This window comes from Cyprinodon variegatus, unplaced genomic scaffold, assembly GCF_000732505.1.
Source record: "Cyprinodon variegatus isolate N-32 unplaced genomic scaffold, C_variegatus-1.0 Scaffold283, whole genome shotgun sequence".
In the NCBI taxonomy this organism is placed as follows: Eukaryota; Metazoa; Chordata; class Actinopteri; order Cyprinodontiformes; family Cyprinodontidae; genus Cyprinodon; species Cyprinodon variegatus.
In genome coordinates, this window is record NW_015150736.1 from 649,332 (window position 1) to 675,287 (window position 25,956).

The 25,956-nt window shown below is 39.0% G+C and overlaps 1 protein-coding gene across 1 annotated transcript in view; it reads left to right on the top strand.

The window, feature by feature from the left end:
- Positions 1–19,069, top strand: part of pigg (phosphatidylinositol glycan anchor biosynthesis class G) — a 149,783-nt gene extending 130,714 nt beyond the window's left edge. Inside the window, exon 13 of the mRNA XM_015383372.1 lies at positions 17,690–19,069. Coding sequence (XP_015238858.1) covers positions 17,690–17,912 — 223 coding nt within the window. The 3' untranslated portion in view covers positions 17,913–19,069. The remainder of the gene's footprint in view (positions 1–17,689) is intronic.
- The last annotated feature ends 6,887 nt before the right edge of the window (positions 19,070–25,956 follow it).

Here is a 25,956-nt window from a genome sequence, read left to right on the forward strand (position 1 = left end):
TGGTGTTTTATAAGTTATCCCTTATAAAACCCTAAACAAGGTGTGAAATGAAAATTTTTCACACGGAGTCGACTGCAAAAGTATTTCTGTTCATCTCTATGAGGTGTCCTGTGCCTAAAGGTCCTATTGCGTGAAGGATCATGGGATTCCCTATAGCTCCTCATGAGGCTTTAAAGGAGCTATTATGGGACGGATAACTCTGTCCTTACTTCCTGCGCTATTTGGACAGCACTTCTTACAAAATCTTCTTAATGACTTGATTATTTGACTCAAGTTAAATCAGAGACCAGAGATGGGTAGTAACTACTTACATTTACTTGAGTAACATTTTGCAAAAAATGTAGTTTAAGGAGTAGTATACAGTGCCATACTTTTAGTGGAGTAATATTCTTGTAAAGTATCGGTACTCCTACTTGAGTAAAATCTCTGACTCATCTGTCCTCTGTGAGTAATTTGAACTGTTCCTTGATCATGTAAATATACGGTAAACATCAGATATTAACAGTGGAAATTCATTTCCAGTCCTAACTTATATACATTTCTCACTGTAAGGATTGGTTTTCTAAGTTTTATGCAAAAAAATATTATTTGTTAAAATTATTTCTACTGCATTAATTTGTTATTTTATATTCATGACATTTATTAGTATTTTTTTTATGCATTTGAGTTTTTAAAATGCCAGAAGTTACTCACAAAGTCTGTCAGTCGACATCATTTTAAAACATTAAATCAGACGTTAGTATCCAACAATTTTTACCAAATACTTTTTTACTTTCATTTCAGTCACTTCTTGTATGACTGCTTTTTACTTCCTGCCCTTTAATAAATTTTTTGGGTACTCTACCCACCCCTGGTAGAGACACATCTATGTTGTGGAGGGCAGTGGACCTTAGGGACTGGAATGAGGGAGGTGTGCAAGGCACATGGGAACAGATGTCCTTAGCTGACTCCTCTCGAGGTGGAGGAGGAGCAGCTCTACTCCGAGCCTCTCTGGGATACCTGAGCTCCTTCCTCTAAGGGAAAGTCCAGCCATCTTGCAGAGAAAAATCATTTCAAGTCATTTTTTCTTCAAATAAATGCATTTGTTAGATAAAAGAGACATTTTGCCAATGGAACAAGAGAATGTAGATTTAAAATAAGAAAACACAATTGCATTTTCTTATTTCAAGTGCATTTTATCTAATTATTTTATTTTAAAAGTAAAAATACTCATTCCATTGGCAAACTATCTCATTTACCTACTCAAATTAAGGGTAAATACACTAAATTTAAGACATTTTTTACTTATTTCTAGATCATTTTTCCAGTGCAGTCACTAGTATCCAGGCTCTCGTTCTTTAAATAATGATCAGGATTTCATGACCATTGGTGAGGGTAGGAACATAGACCAACGGGTAAATGGAGAACTTTGCCTTTTCTCTCAGCGCTCTCTTCATCCTGACAGTGCAGCGTCCGTACTATAGCAGCAACTGCAGCGATCCATCTATCGACCTTCTGCTCCTTCCTCCCCTCTTTCCTAAACAGGACCCTAAGATATTTGAACTCCTCCACTTCAGGCAGGAGCTCTCCTCCAACCTGAAGGAGAAAAACCACCATTTTTCGAACCAGAACCAGAACCATGACCTTGGACTTTGAGATGATCTCATCCCGGCTGCTTCGCCTTCTGCTACGAGGTGCCCCAGTGAAAGAGAGCCAGCAGAGCCACATCATTCGAAAAAGTTGGGACGAGATCCGCTGGTCCCCAAAGCAGACCTCCTCTGGCCCTTGGCTAAACCTGCAGCAGTGACAGAGGCAGCCTAACATGCACAGGGAACTGGTCCGACTTAATGCCGGCAATGCAGACCAGGCCCCTGCTCCACTGGTACAGAGACCAGAGGGCCCCTAGTACAGGCCCCTGACATATTTGTACAGCTCTTGTCACAGGGCGCCATGAGGGACATTGGGAGTGCGTTCTCCAGGTCCATAAAACACATGTGCACCCTGCAGAGAGCAAAGAGCTGGTCCTCTTTTCCACGGCTGATCCATCAATCAGCTGACTCTCCTGGCATTGGCCTTCCTGGGGAGACTGAGAGGTTTGATCTGCCTATCTCCGGAAAAACAATCTAATTTCTTAAATTAAGTGCATTTACCCTTAATTTGAGTAGGTAAATAAGGTAGTTTGCCAATTTAATGAGTATTTTTACTCTTAAAATAATATAATTAGATAAAATGTACTTGAAATAAGACAATGCTATTGTGTTTTCTTATTTTAAATGTAAATTGTCTTGTTCCGTTGGCAAGATGTCTCTTTTACCTCCTCAATCCAAGAACAAATGCACTTATTTTAAGAAAAACAAGACGTTTCTGGATTTCGATTTTTTTTTTTTACAGTGCAGCAGCAACAATCCTTCTTCTTATGCAGGGGAACCACCACCCCAGTCTGCCACTCCAGGGACCAACCGCCACACAATGTTGAAGCCTACGGTCTCAGTCACCTGATCCACAGTTGCTAAAATTAGAATTTATCATCAAATAGAAAAAATGGTTTTATAGAGTTTTTTTTTTTTTTTTGCAGAATCTGAACCAGTTTAAGCTAAACCTGATAGTTGAGATATTCTAGACTGAGCATATTATTATTCATCCTAAATGTAAAGTTTCTATCTATATTCTACTGTTTTTTGCTTAATTACTGCTCTGAGATTATTGTTCTTTCATCAGATGTCATGTTTTAGTGCCTTTTTATTTTTCGATTACTAAATGAGTTGTTAGTTAATTCAGTAATCATTCAATAAACTGTTTTAGTCCTGATCCAGTAGTTCCTCAGGATGAAACTACGGGGGAAGAAATGGCTCTCAAAATGATTTAAAACAATTTTTGATTACTTTTCTGAAGAAAAAACAAACTGTTACTGCAGTTGCAGAACAATAAACTGCCCTTAAACTTTCTATTTTCAATTATACCATCATGTTATATAAGAAATAAACGGAGTTAACTTTTCACAACTTAGCAGCTCATCTGGAGAGAGTCCAGTAACTAGGTGTGTGAACGCAGCCAATAAGCAAGTTTGTCCCTCAGCATGAGGCCTGTGCACAGCGCTGAGTGATGAGGCTTGTATCTGGCCTAACAGCTGTTCAGATGCTAAAGCCAAACCTAAAATGAATGGAAAAATGGAAACAACGATGCTCTGGGTATGAAATGAGTCAGTTGCTCTTTAAAATGCCAGAAGCAGAACTGGGAGGCTGCAGCGCCTGATCTGATGAATAAAGGGTTTCACAACCAAGGTCCAACATAATTATGGCAGCTCAAGGTGAACATTCACACATCTGATTTAACAGTTTTCTAATCTTTGTTCAGAATCTGGAACCGTTGACCCTCTGAAAACAAAACTTTGGTCAATTTCAGAAATAAAAATGAGGTTTTCCACAATGAGCTTTGAGTGAATTACTCTGTTGACTTGAAAGTTATCCAATTCAGTTTATTTATACAGCGCCAGTTCACAGGATGTCATCTCAAGGCACTTTAGAGAGTCGATTGATTAAATCACCCATACAGATTGGTTTTCTATCTAAGGAAAACCAGCTGATTGCATCCAGGATTCACTCTTCCTGGCTGAGCATATAGCAACAGTAGAGATTCACTTGCATTGTGATGTTTATACAAAACTTTTGCACTGAGCATATATGCAGCAACAGTAGAGAGGAAAATGCAAATGAATGCATTATAAAAAATATTTTTCATTAATTCGAGATGCCAGTTAAATGCACAAGCATTTTAATGTGGACCAGTGAGTAATCCTGCCAGTGGGTGGCAGTAATGCACCTAAACCAGTTTGCCAGCTGCCTACACAAGAAGAAGAAATTAACAGCAAATTTTACTTTAAAAAGAATGAAGACAGAGCTATCAACCACAGCAAAGTGATTTGTAATTATTGTAAAAAAGATTTCTCTTATAACTGAAGCAGCTCCAGCTGGACGTATCATTTAAACACAAAACATGTCGGGGAAAGTTATGAGGTTGCACCTGCTAGTGCAACCTCTGGCACAATTCACCAACCTACGTTTGCTGAATGTGTTTAATGAATGAGCAAAGCCGCCACAGAAAGACTGATTAGCCATGCGCTACAATTTAGTAATGTCCTAGAATTCAAATACTATACTTACAATACTTTTAGCACAGTGCTGGGGAACCTTGACCTTCATTGAGCAAAGTTACCTGATTTCTCTGCCCCAACTCACCTGATTCTGATCCGTATGTCGCTATAAAGAACTTCATAGGCTGTTGTAGCAGGGTTGGATGGAAAACTTAAAGGACTGTGACCGTTGAGGACCACTGTTCCCCATGACTGCCTTACAGCCCTAATAATGTAGCGAAGTAAGGGAAATTGGTCCTCGCTTCCTCCAGCACTCTAAGCCTATAGCAGCATAACTAAAGAGCTTTATCGAAAAGAAAAGTTTTAAGCCTACATTTAAAACACAGGGTTTCTGCTGCACTCACTGAAACTTGTAATTTTAACATCTTCAGAAATCAGTGAGGTTGTTACACTATCACAAAAGGTTAAAAAGGAGACCTTTCTCTACATGTCTGACATAAAAAAGCAAGAACTGCTTAACTTAGAAACTTGAGTAACTGAATTACAAATCAGAATCCTTAAGTAAAAATCTTTAATTCAAAGCTTTGCTTAATCCACCTGACTGTGTTCAGAAAGAATTTATTTAAATTAAATTTAAAGTTATTGAAATCTAACATTAATCCTTTGTTTTTATAATGTGCCTAGGGAAGGGCAGGGAATAACGAGGAGAAAACCAGAACAAATGTTAAATAATCTGTTGGTCTTTACCGGGGGTAGGCAATGTCTGTCCTTAAGTGCCCCTGTTCTGCAGCAGGGTTCCCGCAGGTCCTTAAAAATTCTCAAAAGGCATTGAATTCTTCAAAATAAAACAGGGAAAAAGGCTGCAAAAAAGACTTAGCACTGGTTATGTTGTGGCTTTAAAGCTGATTTGTTTTGTTCCCTGCTAAAACAAAGTTTGTGAATTCAGTTAAATAATTGTTAAAATATATCTGTCATTTGTGTGTTTTTAGCTTTCTTCCTGTATGGGAAGCTTTTTAAAATTTGAAACATTAGTGCAGTGGTTTATGTTATAATAAACCTTTGGGTTAAGTTGTCGCAAGCAGGTTTTTCTTGTGAATTTGGTCTTAAATGTTTATTTCAAGTGGCATTAAAAAGTCTTAAAAAGTCTTGAATTTAACTTGCCTTATGCTGTAGGAACCCTGTGCAGCAGCCTCTGCATGCATTCCTGCTGCAACAAGCAAGTTTAGCAGAGGCTTGTCAATTAACAAGTCATCGTTTTAGGTGTGTTGGAGCAGGGATGCATGCAAATGTTGCAGGACAGTTCCACTCCTGAACCAACATTGCCCAACCCTGGTCTATATACATCAAACCTTCTCTAACCATTCAGCCATTGTAACTCATAAAAATTGTCTCCATTTTCAGGAGTTCAGGTCTAAGGGGGAAACCCATCCTTCACAGCAACAGCACTTTTCTCCTTTGGGATCCTAAGGTTTTCTCTATGTGGTAATGTACAGTATGTAGTCTCTGCAAAGGGTCGAAAACTTCAAAAGAAAAAAGCAGTAATTTCACCGGTGTCTATTAACCACTACCTATTTTAGACCTGATCTATAATTTCTCATTGTAAAACTCTTGTAAGGGGTTTTAATTTAGATGGACTGATACATTGGGAGGAAAAAACATTCCCTTTTATCATTAATTAAAGCAGATACTTGATGTGATCCGCCTGTGGTAATTTTATCACAGCAGTGTGAGAAAAATAAGGACTTGACACAGTAACTTCAGACCAGCAGCTTTGATGTGCAGAATGCTTCAGTAGGAAATTGAGAATTAAAATAAATAAAAGAATAAACAAACAAATGTTCTTCTACCTTTTTTTTTTTCATGACATGATGTAGAATACGATTAACTATAATGAGAAGCTGTGCTCAAAATCAACATTTCAATTCAGAAAACTGGCTAAATATTTCTGGTTGTCGTGGCGACAGTGTCGAGGGCCTGTAAGTACCAGTCCTTGCCCAGGTCACATTATCTCTTTCATCATGTTTTACATGTAGTGTTACGTTTGTTCAAATCAAGAATTTTGCCTTAAATAACAAGAAACATAAGTTTCTTTTTTCCAAAGAAACTTTTTGACATAAAAGCTCAAATTTCAGGGTTCCTATTGGAAGTGAACACAAATATCCAACTAATGATTACATTTCATATAATGATTTATTAAATTAAAATAGGTTTCATCTGATTAATGATATTGTCTACTTAGAAAAAACAATTCTTTAAATGTTGTAATGTTACCACCATCCAGTAGCGGGCGCCACTGTTCATTCTTAAGTGGAGCTTCACTAGTATTTGCAAAAGAAGTAATAGCAGAGTGGAGGCAAACAATGGTAGAAACATGAATGGATCCAGAGTCCGGTCTATATTATTTCTATTTAATAGAGACAAGGATGCAGAATTTAATTTCTATGGTTCTGCTTGTAAATATAAACACAGGACAAACTACTAAAGTTATCACCCGTATAGCAACCATATAGCTGTGCTGCATGGAGGGGCAGCAGAACTTCTCAGCTTTGTTCAGATGGTGATAATATAATGATAGCAAAGTGTAGGACATCATGCACAATGTTTGTAACATGATAGAAAAAAGATATGCTAGAAATTAGTACATTAGACGGGAAGGAGTTTGTGTCTTAATCGCAGAGTGTTAACATTTCTCTGTGAGCAAAAAGAACCAGAACCACCGTTTAAAAGCTGCGCAAGAAGCACAAAGTCTCCCCCAGCACTGGCAGTTGGATTACACTAAAAACAGAGAACTACATCACATTAGCTACGTTTAAGGTTGATTTATTCCCATAAACTAGGTCGTCTGCATTCGTGTCGCAGTGAATGCAATCCGCAACTAATTGAATATGTTGGCCTAAAAATGTTGTAATTTTCGTTTTACCCTAAAAAATAACTTTGATACAGAAAAATTCATGAAACTAATTAATTCAAAAATTATAAACTTTTTGTTAAATTTTTCACCAAAGGAGGGTGTCATTTTTTTCACCTGCACAACACATGCTGGGGTGTAGAAGCTGTTAGGTCAATAGGCTGGTTTATGCTCAGAAACAAGGTCGTCTGCGTGTGTGTCGCAGTGAATGCAGATATGCCCCCGCCCAGGCCGCAGACACTCTCCTGCACCTCTTCAAAACTGTAGTTGACCGCATACAGTGCCTCAGACAGGAGGCCTCTGATTGGACAAATCTATATCCACTCCACACTGTGCGTATTTCCTGTTTGGTTACCGGCTTGTTTTGTTCGTATGACCGCCATTGCGGGAAAAGACTCATGAAGATGGACCAGCTAGAAGAGCAAACGCGCAAGAACGCTGGAACCCTTTTTCCACCTAAATCCCTGCTCTTTTTTGCCCTCATGTCCCTCCATTGTTACACAAACTTGCCCCCACTTCCTCACCACCTCGGCCATATCCAGAGGTGGAGCTAGATGGGGGGGCCAGGGGTGGTGAGGGGGCCACCCCTGTAGCCACCCCTGCTGTTTTTTCCCTTCTAATGCAGACCATGGCAGCAGTAATACTCTCAAGTAGAATATTCAAAACATTTTAATTTTTCAGACATTAACAATTACTTGACAACAAAAACACTGTTGTTAATTATGCACATCAATGTACTAAAATTAAAGATAAGTACAGAATTGCTGCTCTTTTCAGAACTAGATTTTGCGTTATATGGGGTAAAAAAAAATGATGTGACTCTGCAAGTCATCTTGAGTCTTCATAGCAATAAACAATTTATGTAGATACTTGTAAATATCAATTTTATGCATAATGATTATTGATAAAAATAGGTAAGTAATAACAATGGAAAACATGTTCGCCCCAGAACTCTAACCTGAAAGAATTGTTTCAACTATACCTTTAATCTAGAAAGCACGGATGTTAAAATATATGAGTCTATTTGTTAGGAACGGCTGTAGGAAAGTATAATTAGTCTTTACCTAGTGGATATGGACATTGTCCTGGTTAATTTTCCTGTTGGAACAGTGTAGATTGACCCGGAGGTTCTGGCTCCTATCCACTTTCAGCCACCCCTCAGTGTACATTAATTAATGCCTGGCCACCATTATAAAAATGTTCTGGCTGCGCCCCTGGCCGTATCTAGACCCACAGCTAGTTCCTGATTGTCCCTGTTGAGTTGTGGCATGGAATAACATAAAGCAGACCACGCTTCAATATTGGAAATAAATCAAAAATATTTGCAAACAACTCACTGCGACACACTGCTGCAGGAGGATAACCAGCCCTTTACATGAACACAAACGCCTGATCAAATCAGATGAAAGATGATTTAATGTCAGAATGACGAAAATAATTTGAGAGGTGTTATTTTCATTTCGCCATTCTGTTAATGATGTTTTACATCTCTGTAGATTGGAAATTGTGTTGTATATATTTTATTCATCTTTGTTTTATTCACTTTTTTATCTTATAAGTTTCATACTGTGTAAGAATGTTTCATACTGTGTTGTGTATCCAGCCAGTATTTGATATAGCTGGCTCAATAAATAGTTTAAATATAATGATAGACTATTCCTTTTAATTCCACGTATTGAATAAAATTCTTAGCCCTTCATCTTATGAACAGACCAGCTTGATAAGAGAAAAAAATTAGTTTTTCAGAAAATGCCTGCTTTCAATTAATCATTAGTCGGTCAATAAGATCAATAATCATTAATTAATTATTAACATGCATCCCTGTTCCTATGCTGCTCTGAGGGCTTAGATTTAAGTTTCTTTCCACAGAAAATGCATGTAAAATTGTTTGGGTTTTATGACTTTATTTTCAGCCTCACTGTTTAAATTAGGTCCATATGTGTCTCCATCTGTCCATTGGAGAAATCATTACAATTACCTATTCATCCGTCCATCCTTCCTGCCAATTCCTTGGGCTCATTATACATTTATTTACTCTTTCTTTACCCCAACTATTTATTTACCCATCCATCAATTTATTTATCCATGTATGCGTTTATTTATTCAACCATCCGTTCCTTTTATCTATCTATCATCCATCCATCTCCTTACAATCTGTAATTATGTTAGCAGTTCCATTTGTTGGAAAATCTGTCATTTATTCTCAGTGAGCTTTTATTTTTAAACTCTAAAAACAGAATCAGTGAAGAACGGAAACATGAGTATGGAGAAGGTCAGAGTGCTGACCCGGAAACTGTGCTGAAAAGGCTGGATTTAAACCCTGCCCTGAAACCATGAAAGCATCGGAACCAGACAGCAGATTCTGGGGGAGGCGGTGAAGGAGGGTGTTGGTGTCGGCTTGTCTTCATAATACGGACCATCGCTTTCATTCAATGAGCCATCCTGAACATTGCCTCTACAGCTCACTGCAGGAAGCTGACTGTGTTTCTTTCTCCTGGACGTCACATTAAATCCAGCTTTAATACGTTACATCAGGGGTCACCAATTAAAAATCAGAGGGGTCCAAATAAAGAAAAAACAACAAGCAGTAAAGGTCAGAAAACATTTTTTATATTATCCGTTACTTTAAACAGCATTTAACACTGAAATAAAATTAGGTTTTTATGCATCCATCTTATACATTGACTTTTTAGATAAAAGAATATGAAAAAAAGAAATAGAAAATTTTTCCATTCTACAATCTAAAGTGTTTTTGAAGTAGAGAACAACAATCGTTCAGTTTGGTATATAGACAATTTCCTGATTCACATATTTTATAAAACACCTGAACTGACTGTTTCTTCAATATATGCTTCTGACGCACAGCCTCTGCAACCGCCAAATCTGTCTCTGTGCGCGACCACGCCCCCCACGCAGAGGTTCTGCAACCTTCGTCCGTACCTCAAAAAAATCCTGACTACACGTTGGACGGTCGCAAACCCGCGCAGACCTCAAGCAGAAGTGCGCAGACATAAAGCAGCTGTGATTGATCCTTGGTATGCCTTTCTAGCTGTCTGTGTGGTCGTCCTTCTCGATTCGGTGACTGGGAGCGCCATTTTTAAAAAACGAGGAGTAATAACAACAATGGATAACAACGACAAAAATTTGATCAAGAAGGTTCGGAAGTACAACCACTTTTACTATGCCACAGACATGTTGTTTGCCACACTCCCGCCACCGCTGAAGTTTTTGCAAGTTCTCAAATAGGCTTCCCCTTGTTCTTTGGCAGAAACTGCTGTGCGTCCCTAGAAATTCCAGACCGATGGTGCAGAAGCATATCAGCAAAACTGGTTCGCAACCAGACCCAAGCGACATTTGATGTGTGCGGTTGCAGAAGTGTAATCCGCCTTTAAAAGTAGCTAGCAGCAGCAACCCAGACTGACACCGCTAGTTGGCTAATTTGTATAACGTGCAGCCTGGTCCTGGACTCTCTGGAGGGCTTTACCATATTAACAGGAGAAGCAGCGCAAGTGAAGTTAGACACTGTCGTCAGACAACATGCAGTAATATATAAATGTTTTAAATCAGGCTGGGTCCGGATTAGCCAGCAGGTGGGTCCGGATCCGGACCGCGGTTCGCTAATCCGTGAGCTCTGCGTTACATTCTACATTAAAGCGCAGTGAAAACAAACATCATTCCTTATTATCCTTATTACCCACAACCAGGAGCCTCCCTGCAGCATCCCCAACTGCATCATACATTCACAGGTATTGTGCCAAATGAAACCAAAATAGTTTGAGCTCATTCAGAATTCACTCTGCAGCCTCAGCAGATTGACCCTAAAGGGAAGTCTGGATACGGGCTCAGATCAATGGCAGCACTGCTGGCTTCCATCAATACTTTCAAGCTGTGTCATTATTTAAACAAAAATCATTACTCCAGTCTTTAAAAAATGTAATATTCTGTCAAATACTGGAGGGAGAAAAGAAAATATTTAACTGTTCAGCTCTATTCAAGTGATGTTTGTGAAAGATCCTCAGTGGGGTTGGATTGCTCATCGTATTTATTATTCATCGGTCTTTTTTCAAATTTGTCATTTCAACAATTCTGAAAGCTGTAGAGTTGATGTCTTTGAATTTAAGTTTACTTGTTTATAAAGGTGAAAGTTAAAGATATTTGTCATTCATCTTGTTCAATGAAGGGGAAAAAAGAGTTTACAGGCTGACAGATTATGCCTAAACCAACTCTAAGAGATTATAAAACATTCATGACTCAAAGTTTTTGAAGTGACTCATTGAAGTAAGCTTAGCTGCAGCTCAGTGGACTCAGGTGGCTGAAGAAGAGCCTCATAGTTACCTAAATTCCTGCAGCCTGGCTGTGCAGAACCTCGCCGTCCTCATGGCTTTATTACCCGACCTTGGACCGAGGTCAGAGCTTTAGCAGAACTGGAACATCATTTCTACTGATTGGAGAGACGCAGCAGTATGGTGTCCTCACTGTGTCTCTTCTGATAAATGTATACAGCCCTGCTCAGCCTCCAGCAACCTAAAGGAATCATTTCTAAACATTTCCAGATATTAACATACATATCATACTCAACGCAACTAAAAAAAACAACAAATGTTTACCAATGTTTGTTTCACCAAATCTGTTAGTACAGGAGTTCCCACACTTTCTGCACTGCAAAACAATAGATCTATATAATATTTTTTTCTTAAAATACATGCATTTTTTCTTCAATTGAGGATTTAAGTGAGAAAATTTGCCTATAGAACAAGACAATTTACACTTAAAATAAGAAAACACGGTTGCATTGTATCAAGTGCATTTTATGTAATTATCTTATTTCAAGAGTAAAAAGACTAATTCCATAGGCAAACTATCTCATTTACCTACTCAAATTAAGGATAAATACATTTAATTTAAGAATCTTTTTACTTATTTCTAGGTTGTTTTTCCAGTGTAAAAAAGAAAAAAAACAATAGCATTGTCTTATTTCAAGTGCATATTATCTAATTATCTTATTCTAAGAGTAAAAAATCTTATTCAAATGGAAAATCATTTTATGAACCTACTCAAATTAAGGGTAAATACACTTAATTTAATACATGTTTACTTATTACTAGATCATTTTTGCAGTGCAGCCAGTGACCAAAAAGTAAAATAGTGTATTTAATCTTAATCTGAAATAAGATGATCTGCCAATAGAATGAGTATGTTACTCTTGAAGTAAGATAATTAGATAATATGCACTTGAAATGACACATTTTTTTTTCTTATTTTAAATGTAAATGGTCTTGTTCCGTTGGCAAAGTGTCTCCACTATCTAAATTCAAGAAAAAATGCAGTTATTTTAAGAAAAAATGACTTATCTAGGTTTAGATTTTTTTTCAGTTTTGCTTTACTATATTTATATTTATAAACATATATCTCTGTCTACATATCTTTCTTTATGTAGTTAGGTAATTATATCAATTTCTTAAATTATATTAAATCATTTCAAGTATTTTAATCATTCAACGGGATGTTTTACTGTAATATTTGAATCATCAGAATGATTGGGAAAATTATGTCTTGACCTCTGTTTTCACTGGAAAAAATAGAAATCTAGATATGTCATTTTTTCTTAAAATAAGTGCATTTTTCTTGGATTGAGGAGGTAAAAGAGACATCTTGCCAATGGAACAAGACAATTTACACTTAAAATAAGAAAAAACAATTTAATTGTCTTATTTCAAGTGCATATTATCAGATTATCTCATTTTAAGAGTAAAAATACTCATTCCATTGGCAAAATGTGTCATTAACCTACTAAAAATAAGGATAAATACACTTAATTTAAGAAATTTTTACTTATTACTAGATCACTTTTCCAGTGTTGAAATCTATTCTAAAAATGAGTGTATTTTCCCTTGATTTGAGCAGCAAGACAATTTGCCAATAGAATAATATGATTTAAGTAAAAAAAAAAAACTACTCCATCTGGTTTCAAGTGCATTTTATCTATTTTATTTTAAGGGCAAAAATACTCCTTCCAAAGGCATATCATCTTATTTACAAATTGAGAGAAACTACACTTATTTTAGGACATTTTTAACTTACTTTTAGATCCTTTTTAATTTGGACAGTTATAGAAGAATTGTTTATTTTCCCAAAACGCTATGCCGGTTAGAATCCTTCATAACATCTTGGGAGGGAGAGTTCTGTTCACCTGCAACCAAACCTCTGCTAAATCACACAGAAACAGCTCTGCAAAACCATCACTGTGAGAAACGGTGTCTGCAGCATCAAGATGACCTCGGATGGAACCAGACCTATTGTCCACAGGGATTAAATTAGGAACGTCTGGCCAGTTTTGACCTGAAACCTTCAGGTGTTTGATAGGATGCTAAAAATGAAGATAAATTGAATCATTCTGCATCAGAATCAAAGTAATAATAGTTAAATACAAGTTGGCGAGAGTTCAACTAAATCTGATCAAAACAGTGAAATGTTCTCACTATCTGATAAATTCAAACAACTTTAACTGAATAGAGAGGTCAATGTTATTCACTGAAGATCTGGAATGCTGATCAATTCCTTCTAAAGACGATTGAACGTGAATATTGGACCAAAACAAGTATTAGTTCTGGGTTTGGACACCGCAAAACAAATCAGTTTGATTTTCAGTTTGTTTATACACGATATAAAAAACTCAGAGCAAAAACTTTTTATTAAAGATCACTCAATAATCTGTGGACAACCTTTAAAAAAAAGCAGCTTTTAAGTTTTTCTCTTTATTCTCAGTTAAAAGCATTTAGCCTCCGTCTGAAGGGATGGGAATCACCTCCAGACTGGTTTGGGTTCCGCCCAACCCAGAACTCTGTGCTCCGCCACCTGCTGTGCCATTTATTTGTGTAGATTTAGCCGTCCTCTGAGGCAGCTTCCTGTCAGCAAGCAGAGCGCTTCCTGTTCCTGGAGGAGGTGGAGAAGATGCGGGTTCACTTCAGATTTCAGTGGGGGAAAAAAAAATAAATCCCATCAATACTGCAGCAGCGAGGAGCGTCTGCTCCGTGCTCCTGAGGATATCCAGTTGCTAATGGGCCTACTTTATGATGCACGCTCTGCATAGTTTTATTTATGTACACGAGTTACTTAAAACGAGAGGCATTTTCCACCGCCGTGACATCGATAAAGAGGGGAGAGGTAGTCCGCAAGTATCTTCCTCAGCTCCACCAAATTGATGCAGAAGCTGTTTACTCTGCATCAGTCCACAGGTTCTTCCACCTCCTGCTATTACCATGACTTATCAATGCAGAGTGTCCGTCCAAGCAAAGTTTTACCAGTCGGCATGCCATCAGCATATAAATAAACAGCTTTCAAACTTAAAGTTCAATTTTGGGTTCAGCTTAGTCCAAAGTTTGGCTCAAAACATGCAAACATGAGTTATAATCAAAAGCCATACACTTTGATAGAAAGCCTTTGAAAGTCAACATTAAATCCGTTTTTTTGTGATAGTTTATGGAACTTTAAGCACAAGTCTGTTTGAGGTAAAAATAAATAAATACAGAATAAAAGATTGCATCAAAGTGTTTTCTTAAAGCACCTTTAGATTTAAATCCATCCATTGTGTCCTCTTTGCAGGGATATTACACATCTTGTTTCACTCTGCCTATGCCGTCCCAAACATTTACGTTTCCTCTCATTTGTACCTTTATTGATTTTCAATTCATGCTTGACTCACTGTGACTTTATTTCGCTGTATTGCATTTAGATTTCCTGTTTTGTCACTGGTTGTTAAGGTAGCTGTCAGTTTCCCGGTAAAACTGTCTCAGAAGAGAAACTAGTAAGCTTCATTTTGTTGTGCCGTGTTGATCCTTTCCTATGATGTCAGAATTCTGCCAAAAGTGAACAAGCAGGTTTATTTAGCTCAGTTTATCCTGAGCTGTCTCTATCTTTATGCTGCTATAGTCTTAGACTGCTGGAAGACATGGCGGTCATTTTTCATTATTCTGCCTTATTCTATCTCTATTCTCCCAATCTTTAATATGTGTTATTTGAGTTAGGCCTGTTTTTCAGTTTTTCATCCTGTTTTTCTCCTAGACATAGCTATAAGTTCAGCTTTTACTTTGATTAGCTAGGTGTGCTCTTTTTCATCCCTTTGACATGAAAGTTTGTGCAGAACTCGTCTGCTTAACCATTTCTTTCCCAGATACATCCGCCCATGGATCTAGTTTACCATGACTTTTTCTAACATAGTATTTATAGATCAGTGCTTCAATGTTCATTTTGTATCTCTGCTTCTGTCTCCTTGAACCCCAGTCAGCCTCGGCAGAAGGCCGCTCACACTGAGCCTGGTTCTGCTGAAGTACGATGACCTGACTTCTCAGATTTCCGGGGACAGTCCCTGTTTTGGACCCGGCTAAAGCTGTCTCCAGAAATGTCCCCGATTTAACTGTTTTATGAATGAGGGGGTAAATATTGTTTGTAGACTGCTATTACAGTAGAAAGAGGGCTCAAGCATGCTGCGCACAGCAACAATAGTTAGCTAACTGATTTGCAGCTGTTACATATAGATGAGGAGCAGAGCGCACCACTTTTAAAAAAGATGAGGAAGTTCGTTATCACAGCTGGTTGCAGCTGCCCTGTGTTATGACGAGCTAATGGGAGCTGGCAGGAAGACAGACCCTATGATCACTCCACTGAAACAGTTTATTAAAGCCTAAATTAACTCAAAAATCTCGAAACTTGCCACCGAAATATGTTCGCTTTTAATATTGTGGTACCTGCAGTTTGTACCACATACTTGAAAAACGCTGACATCTACTTCCAGTCGCTAGGAACAGTAGGGGAAGAGCCCAGAGGCGACCTGGCACTGGGAAAACGATCTAGAAATATGTCAAAATTTCTTAAATTAAGTGTATTTACCCTTAATTTGAGTAGGTAAATAAGATGATTTGCCAATGGAATTAGTATTTTTACTCTTAAAAATAAGATATTTAGATAAAATGCACTTGAAATAAGACAATGCAGTCGTGTTTCCTTGTTTTATATGTAAATTGTCTTGTTCCATTGGCAAATTATCTCTTTTGCCTTGTCAATTCAAGAAACAATGCATTTTTTTAAAGAAAAAATTACTTATCTAAATTTAGATTTTTTCCAGTGGGCCTGCGGCCGCTGAGCTCACTGCATGGACACCGTTTTGAGGTGGACTTTCTCACATAAAAATATATTAGAACTACTTTTTAACCACTTATCACAGCTAATAATGCAAAGCCGTTCTCTGCCATTAGCATATGCTCCTTTATTTAAGTGTTCTAACTGTAATAGTGTTAACTCTTATAATGGTAACTGTAATAATGTTCCAAACATGAGTCCAGTAAAGTCTGGTCTGTATACAAGCATCAAAAATAAAGCAGCAGATGTTTTTTTGCTGCTCAAATCGCAGTGTGAATGTTGCGTTACACTTTCTGATTGTTTGAATTAACCTATGAAACATAATACATTACCTAAAAATTATCTCATGTCTCATTGTTACATTTCCACCTCTAGTCAAGCACACATAATCAGGAAAAAGGTAGTGTTGTAATAAAGACAAAAAAGTTAGCTGCATTCCATCTCAAAATGCAGGAATTAGGTTCCAGAAGGTCTAAATGTCAACATTTTCTGGCGGAAGATACCTCCTGACCCCCCTTTGTCACGTAAAGCCTAAAGATGTGATACACCAACATGTACACCCTATGAAATATTCCCAGCTAAAAGCCTGTGTATGAATATTTCTTAAATGTGTGAACTTTTGGCAGAATTCTGGGCTTTTTATAAGCAGAGGATGGTGAGCAGGACACAGCCCTGTAGGCTCTCCTGTCTGCTCTTTAGCTGGCTGTGTCCCTTGGTACTTGGAAAGCTCTGCTGCTTGGGGGAAAAAATACAATAAAGCTTCAGATGTCCATATTTTTAACGTGTTTGAAGTCCTCCTCTGTAACTACAGCCCTTTTTTTCTGGGTTTATCTCTTCAGAAAGTGACCGTTTAGCAGTTTCTGTGCTGCGACAGCATTTGTTCTTTATTTGAAATAAACAGTAACAGCATGCAGAGCTGTAAACTCCTCCATCAGCCAGTGTGGACGATATCTAACTGTCCCAGAACAACCATTTCTTTCCCCTGCATGTTTCCCTGAGTGGCAGAGAGGGACCCGGATCGGGTCGGTGTCTGCGGCTGCAGAACACATGTAAATCACAGCTTGCCCGGCAGAATGAGGACAGCTACAGTTGAATGGATGTGTTGCTCAGCGCTTGATTCATTGTTGCTCAGCCTCGGCGTGGACGTGAATGTCTCCGTCCTCCTCCGAGGTGGACGTGAAGTTCCTCCCCCTCAGCTGGGACGCCACTTGCTGTGATTAACTACGACCCTCTGCTACTTTACACGTGTTTCAGAGGCACAGGGAGGAATTTTAAGTCTGAAGGCAGGCAGAAAGTTTCTTGTGTGAGTTTGGCTTTACGTCCTCATCCCATAATCTCCTGTCTGCGTCTGCCGCCTCCTCCTGCTGGTTTTAAAGTCATTAGCTTCTTAATCAGAATTTGCCGCAATCTGCATTATTGTGGGAAGATAATTGGATCGGACTCTCCTGCGTGTGAGGGAGAGATATTGTAATTATCAAACATCTTCCATGAATTAGATTTAGACGTAAAGCAGCTTAGAGCTTCTTTGCTTTCCATCAAAGTTTGTTGTTCCATCAAAAGTTTTCTCTTCTCCACAGGAGCCCGGTCGCCGTCAGCCACGGCTGCTACTGTTTGGCCCTGCTGAGGTCAGTGCCGGCTGCAGCCTACATCGTCCTGGTTACCGTCCTGCGTTACCATCTCTTCATCTGGAGCGTCTTCTCCCCCAAATTGCTCTATGAGTCCATGCACCTGCTGCTGACCGCGGGCGTCTGCCTCTTCTTCATCACCATGGAGCAAAGCCACAGCTCCAGTAAGTCTTAGGGAGGTGAAACAGAAAGATCAGATCCTCGGACTGCTGGGACTCCGTCCTGAGAGGAGCTTTAAGTTTAAAAATAAAATGCTACTGATGGAAATGTGTTAAATGAAAACGGTTTGGGATAAATAAAGGTGGGATGTAACTTGTTGAAGACAAACTGTTTTTCTCTGAGATCTGCAGACTAAAAGCAGCTCTGCGAGTTTTTGGAAAACTTTGATGTTTTTATACAATATCCTCTGAAGCATTCAAGCATCCTGGCAGAACCGAATGTGTCTGAAGCTGCAGACCATCGACTCCTGGCTTTGGATGCTTCCAGACACGACGCTAAGATCAGAGGTGAGAATAAGGAGATCAATCAACACAGTTTTCCTGTTAAAGGATTCAGGTTTGGAGTCCTGCTGCTTTTTCCTCACACCCGACATGGATACTGGAATCAAACCGTATTATTAATAATAGCTGCATATCCTCGTGTGACGGATCAAAGGGTCCGCGGTGGATTTCTCAGGAGTTTTTGTCTTGGCCTAAAGGAGCTAAGGCGAGCAAGCGGGATGTGAGACTCTGCAGCCTGCCGTTCGCCCACAGAGAGCTCTAAAAAGCCTTCTAATCAGGCGGCATTAATGAAAATACCTGTGTGGGTGGGAGGAATAGAGGAGTGCAGAGTGGGAGTTTAAAAGACACTGCAGCCTTTTCTCTTCATCACAAACAATTGATTAAACTCCAGTTTTCTGTTGTTGTTTTTTTTTTTTTTTTCATTGCATAAGTTGACCTTTCTGGTGATATTTGTTTATGAAGTTTAACAGTCTCTGGGAAAACAATTTATTCCTCCTAAACTTTTTGTTTGGTCGAGTCACAGAAACTTTAATGTCATTTGTTGGGATTTTGCGCAGCAGCATAAAGCCTCATTAGTACTCAATGCACTGGAATAAGAGCAAGGGGAGCGCACCCTACCTCCTTCCCAGCATGCACCACTCCACCCACAATGAACCAGATGCAGATAGATAGAATATAATTACTTTAGGAACTGAAGCAAGAGAGTAATGGAAAGGAAAAACGATTAAATTCAGTTTATTTATGTAGCGCCAATTCACAACACGTCATCTTAAGGCACTTCAAACAGATCATACAGTCAGATAGGTTCAAAGTTTTCTATCTAAGGAAAATCAGCTGATTGCATCGACTCATTCTGCAACCATTACTCACACCAAGCATGCTTGTAGCGACAGTGGAGAGGAAAACTCCCTTTTAACAGGAAGAAACCTCCAGTAGAACCAGGCTAAGTGTGAGCAAACACACTTTAACTTTAAACAGAGTGCAGACAATAAACAGGGGAACATGTGTTTCCATTATAAATGGGCGCAAAACTATGTCGATATCCTTATTTAAAAAATGCAAAGTTTCCCATTCTGTTATTTTCAATAACATGTTTATCAGGATAACTCCAAAAACATAGCAGCAACCAATGTAAATACTTGCAAGAGATACATCTGTATTACTGCAAAGGCACTGCTGCTCATCGTCATGGTTATTATTATTAATAATTAATTAATTATTAATATCACCTCCATTTCCAGCAGCTTTGAACCTCGTCTCTCCCTTAAGACCTCGCCTCACCCTGCCTGAAAAACACACAATCTGCTCATTTTAATGGCTGAAACCAAACCAGTAACATTTATGCAGCCATCTTTGTAGATCACAATCAACACGCTTTCTTATTGCACATACTAAAAAGATCAGGCCCTTTGGTGTTTTTGCTTATATTGGACCAATTTCTGATTTCAATATAGGTTGAGAAAATCCCTAGTATTAGTTATAAACTAGAGATAGAGCGATGCATCAGCTGGCCCATATTTTTTACGTATATTAGAGGTTTTTTTTTTTTGGTATTGCTATTGGCTGATAAGTGCATGTATTTGCTGACTCATAAGTGCGTTTAGCGGCCATGCCTTGAGATGATAAGAAGCAATGCATTGCTGCTTCCTCCATCTGTTATGTTTCGATTTGTTTGGTTTAATTTGAGGCTTGTACAGGGTTTCTGTGGGTCATTAAAAATCATTAAAAGTCATTAAGTTATTAATTTTTTAATTAAGGCCTTAATTGGCATTAAAACTCATTAAATGTGATTATCATGGCATTTAAAATGCTTTATAAAAAGGTTGATCCTAAAGCCATATGTTCGGAACAGAAGCTCGAGGCACAGAAAAAGCTAGAGAATGGGAAAATGCAAATTTTAACATAAGTGGCTGGAAAACGAGAAATTCAGGACATGGCTGCAGCCTGTCGATATATATATGAAAGTAATGGGAACTTATTGATGGCATTAAAATAATTTCTAACAGCATTAAAAAGCATTAAATTAGAGTTCCTCCTTCCTGTATAAACACTGTTGTATTACATTTTTTGCTGCATTATTTGGAGGAAGAAGAATATCGATTTTAAAAATCTGTCCAAAATAGGCGGCACAGGTTGGAGATCGGTAAGACTGACTATAAAATAATCTCCGATAGTTCAGGCTCATCCGCAGAGAGAAGCACGTCACCCCAGAGCTCCACTAAACCACAGCCTTAACAGAGAAAGGTCTGCAGTTATGTTAAATTAAAACGTAGAAATGCATTTCTACAAGATTACGTCTGCATACCTTTAGGCAGTGCAGCATGATGCTGCCACCACCATGCTTCCCCCTGGGGATGGTGTGTGTTCTCAGTAATCTAGTAAAGCACATCTATCTGCTACCAGCTCTGATCAGCACCTCATGGGCCTCCCCCTGCTCCTTCTTCCACGTATTTTATTATTATTTTATTTGTTTTTAGATGTTTTGAAAGGTATGCATGAGCTTTATACCTAAACAGTTCTCTGCGTTGGTCTGTTGCATAAAATCCCAGTAAATATCATTAAAGCTGGACGTTTTAATGCAAATAAAACTGAAAAAGTGTAAGCGTAATGAATACATTTGCAATTAATCCTCATTTTTTTATGTTTGCAAAATTAATTTCCCAATAGAATAAGGTGATTTAGGTTTAAAACCCTATTATGTAGAAAATGGAAATATATTATTTTAAAAGCAGCACTCATTTCTTATTTATCTGCTTCATTAAAGACAAATACACTCAGTTTAGGAATGTTTGTTTCAAACCTTTCAGCATCACATCTTTATGTCCATTTACTCTCATAAACCAAAGTAAATCCAGCCAATAAGGCGGCTTTGATCCAAAGCAATACGAGCAGCTGTTAGAAAAGGATGATCACGTTTAATAGAAACCTTCTTCCATCCTCTGACTGACGAGAACAATCGCTGAGGAGAAACACCTCAAGAAGAGTCTGAAAGTATCTGAGCTATTATTTCTGTTGGTGTGAAAGAACATCTACGACTGCTTCAGAGCCCCCCCCCCCATCACCACCACCCCCTTTAAGGCCTGAAGAAAAACAATAAAAGGAATGAGCTAAAAGATGCTGCAACAGTTTGCAGTGTTTCTCTTGACGTGCTGCCTGCCTGGTGAAACAGCATCTCGCCTTTAGGCAGAGATCCCTGACGTCCTGCCACAGGCGCCACGGACGGACACCTTCATCCTGTTTGCCCGTGCACAGATCCGCTTTGTTTTCACCACGGCTCACCTTGACTGGGAGCTGGAGTGTGACAGAAAAAAGGAATGCAAATGTCTGAGGCTTCGTCAGAAAGCAGAGTTCAAAGTGTCCTCGCCGTATGTGGATCACTGCAGGTCGGGTCCCCTCCATCAGACGCACGTTTAGCTGTGAGGGAGCCGCTGCTCACAGTTAATTTGACCCTTTTCTAAAGCGCCAGGCTGCTACTGTCAAGTGTCTTTTCCGCTCTTTAGCTCAACAGGGAGTCTCAGCCAGATTTCAAATAAAGTCTGCTATAAATAGTTTATGAGCCAGATAATAATCTACATGACTCTGAGGATTAGTCTGTCAGGGCTCAGTATGCTCCACATCTCTGTCCAACACGCTCAGCTTTGTCTGTACAAACTGAGCTGCTAATCCACACAGATGCTTTCTCTGATTGTTCCTCCTGAAGGCCATGATCACCACCAACCACGTCAATCACCCTTCCTGCTTTGACTCCTTCTTCTGCATGGCGAGTCATTACCCAGCAGGTCCAGAAGTAAAACTAATAGCATGGGCACAAACTGGAGACATCAGAAACCACATTAATATCACTCTGACTGAATCTGCATTCATGTCATCTGAAATTAGATGCTTTAGTTTGAAAAGGAATTTGATAAATTAAACTTTAAAACTGAATTTGTTCGCTAGAAGATGTTTTGCATTGCACTGAAAACTTAATTTGGCTTTAATGTGCTTTCAGCTCTATCATTTAGTTTCAATTTGGAAATTTAGTTTCAGACAACCGGGACCTTAAGGGTCACAACTAGAACTTTTTTTAATCCAAACAATTTATTTAAAAAAAAAAAATATTCACATAATTTTCCAACTAATGCATTTAGTATTAAAACACCTGAATACATTGTGTGGGCAGTTTGCCCAAAAAACAGACCTTGGAGGTAAATGTTGTACTTCCTGGTTATAGATTTAGCCGATCCAGATGTGACATACAAAGAAATGCAGAACCTTTTTACCTAAAATGATCTCAAATTATCTGGTTTCAAAATATTCCAGTCATTACAGATCCAGCTAGAGGAGCATCTGAACTGACAATTCCATTCAGTTTATTTATTTAGCGCCAATTTACAATTTACAGCGCATGTCATCTCAAGGCACTTTATAGAGATAATTCAACCAGATCATAGAGTCAGATTGGTTCAAAGTTTTTTATCCAAGGAAAAAACAGCTGTTTGCATCGACTCATTGACTCAACAGCCATCCCCCATGCCAAGCATGCTTGTAGTGACAGTGGAAAGGAAAAACTACCTTTTAAAGGGGTCATAGAATGCAAAACCCAGTTTAGATTGTCATAGATGAATAATGATAGTTCAGTGGGTGAAATGGACGCACAGAGAAGTCCAAACCCCATCAACACCTCCTTTCTCTGCAAATCTCACAATTCTAAACTTCCACCATAAAACGGGTGAATCCAAACGAAGCCCAGATTTGACGTAAACTCGGGGATGTTGCCTTATTTTGTTCTGGCCTGTACTTTTTTCACGCCCCGAAATTGACATACAGACAGGCAGACGGGGGGGAAGCACGGGGCCACCTGTTTCCAGGTTACCGTCACTGGGTCGGGTTCGGTTGCTCCGTCCGCCACTGGCTCCCTGCCAGGGTTCCCGGGCCAGCCCCGGAGTTGACTGCTTTGTTCGAATGCCGGGTGTGTTTCGACTATGTCATGCACTGTAGTCAACCAAAATCCCGGATGATTTTGAAATTCCCCCGGACATTTTTTAGGTATAAAAAGTAGGACATTTCAGGGTAAAAGAGGACGTCTGGTCACCCTACCATATCAACAATTTGATGTTTCAGTGAGTGAGTGCTTGTTGCTATGATGCGTCTTTGCTCAGGAGCTTCACTCGTTTTAAACCAACCAATCAGCGCACAGCTCATCTAAATATTCATCAGCATACCATAAAAGGAAGAAAACCTGTCGTTTCATTCTAGGGCTTTTAACCAGGCTTGCATTAGGGCTCATAGAACAGCAAATATGCCATTTTCAGCCCAACCAATGTTACACACCCTGTTCAGAGACCTTAAGGACCAGCACCAAATACCCAATAGAATCATTCTATGACCTCTTTAACAGGAAGAAGCATCTAAAGAGGCCTTCTGGGGTTTAAGGAGACAGAAGCAGAGATACAAAAGGAAACTGTCAACCAGCTCCACAGGCGGCCCCATCCAGGAAACACACAGCCAGGCAGACAAGATCTGAGCCAGCTCCCATGTCAGAGGATGAAGAGAGCACATCCAGTTAGTCACCGTCAGAGAAACAGGACTACACTGAAAAACAGGCAGAGTTAGAACATCTATAAAAAAGGTGTTGATGGCAGCCTGTGAAAGACACGCCTTTAGTTCTCTGATGTCGGATTTAGATGTCGGTCATGGTGCTTCATCAGGAAGAACAAATACCCTTCAAATGTTTTTTTAAAACAACAGCAAACCAACAATAACAAGGTCTTTATGAAGGACTGTCCGTCATTCATCTTTAGACATTATAAAATTTGCTTGGTGACATCCGAGATGTTTCTGAGGTAAAGGAATGTGATGGGCTTATGCTGGGCTGGAATAGCTGCTAACAGATAGCAGCAGACAAAGCTGCAGCTCTGAGGCTACATTCTGCTGCTTAAATGTGAGATTGTAAAGCCAAACGCCTTTCTGTGGAGTGGGAGCTCATTTGATCGATGTCCTTCGTGTTTTGCTGTGTTTCCAAATCCATTGGTTTGCATGAAGAAAACGTTCCCTCGTCTTTCTCTCTGGGTTTGTGTCTGTTTTGAGCTTCAGTTGGGCTGCTGTTATTTTGAACACAGCTGGGCGGGTTTTCCAGTGCTGGGATTGATTTTCTTTTCCGAGAGATGAAACTGATTGTTATGGACTTCTCAGAGGGATGAATTATGCTCAATGGAGTAACATTCATCTGCATCTCATTACCTTCCCTGCACTAAATGAAAAATCCTCAGCTTCATTTGACGGAGCTTAGCAGCAGGAATGATGTTCTGGGTGGATGAGTTTGATTTTAGAAGGGTTTTCATTTCTGAGGGGTTCTGTAAAAATGTTTTTCTTCCAAGGTCCCGGATGATCCTTAAAAATGAGGTGAGATTTGTTTCCTCCGGCTTACAGACAGAGATCCAGTGTTTTACAGACCGCCTCCTGAGCCTGTCGGATGGTCTGAAAGCCCCGTCTGCAGCGGTGCAGGACGCCTCAGAGCGTCCTCCCACCAATCTGATGGAGCTGACACTTTGTGTTTGAAACCGCTCCTCTGTATCTAAAATACCCAGCAGCCCGTGAAATGGATCAGAATAATTGTTTTGTTCACGAGGCTGAAAGCTCTCACACATCACATGGACAGAGAGGCTGGAAGAACCTCTTTATTTTGGGCTGTTAACCACAGCAGGGCTTTCAGAAGTTGATTTGGTTTCATGCAGAATCTCCTGCAGTCCCTCATGTTCAAAATCAGTAAAACCATAAAATAAAGCAGTGGAAAACACATGAACATCTATTCAGGGATGAAAATCTGACGTCATATCCTTATTATTGGAGGCTGTAATTTAGTATGGCAGCTTTTCACTGTCACATGTTTGAAATATAACCTCAGTGTAGTCAGAGAGGACAGATCAGAGAATCCCCACAGCATGACGCTGCCATCACTATGTATCACCACATGAACTAGTTTCCATTCATGTCGTTTTGAAACAGCTTTACAGCAACAGCAATATTAGACTATAGCTTTAAAAAAAAAAAAAAAAAATTTAACGCTCTCTTGAGTCTTTTTTTTGAGTTTTTATCAAAATAGTAAATGTTAGGGGACAATCACTGATTGATGAGGTTTAAAAAGCCTGACAGATTCTAATTTTGACCAAAACAGATTTATTTGTATGAAATCACAAAATATTCAATATTCTATCCTTCAATGTTTCAATCTTATACGTAAAATCAGAAATCCGTACCGGTGAAAGAATAAGAAACTTCTCAAACTTCTCATTGCAGAAGTAGATACACAGCCAAGTATCAGCCAATCACAGACCTTCCAGAATTAAGGAAACCGTGGCCCATACAACAAATGTTTAAAAAAAATGAGTTACTGCAACATTTAATTTCCCTTAAGGATTAATAAAGTATTTTGGAATTGAATTTAAATTTGAATTAATCAATTGACCAATCAACCAGTGTCCCCTAAAGAGAAGAGAGAAAAACATCGTCTGAATAACCTCTGACTTGGTGAAAATCTGACTGATCAGCTGTTTCTGCTGCGGACATCCTGAATGCAGCTTTAGAATGACATTTCTCTCTCTACGGCTCTGGCTGACATGAATCATCCCTGATACTAGCTGTGGTAATAAAGTAAGAACACTTTACCATTAGCAACACATTCATTATAAACTCTGTTAGAGATCTGTGGTCCACTCTAGCTTTCAGACTCTACTTCCT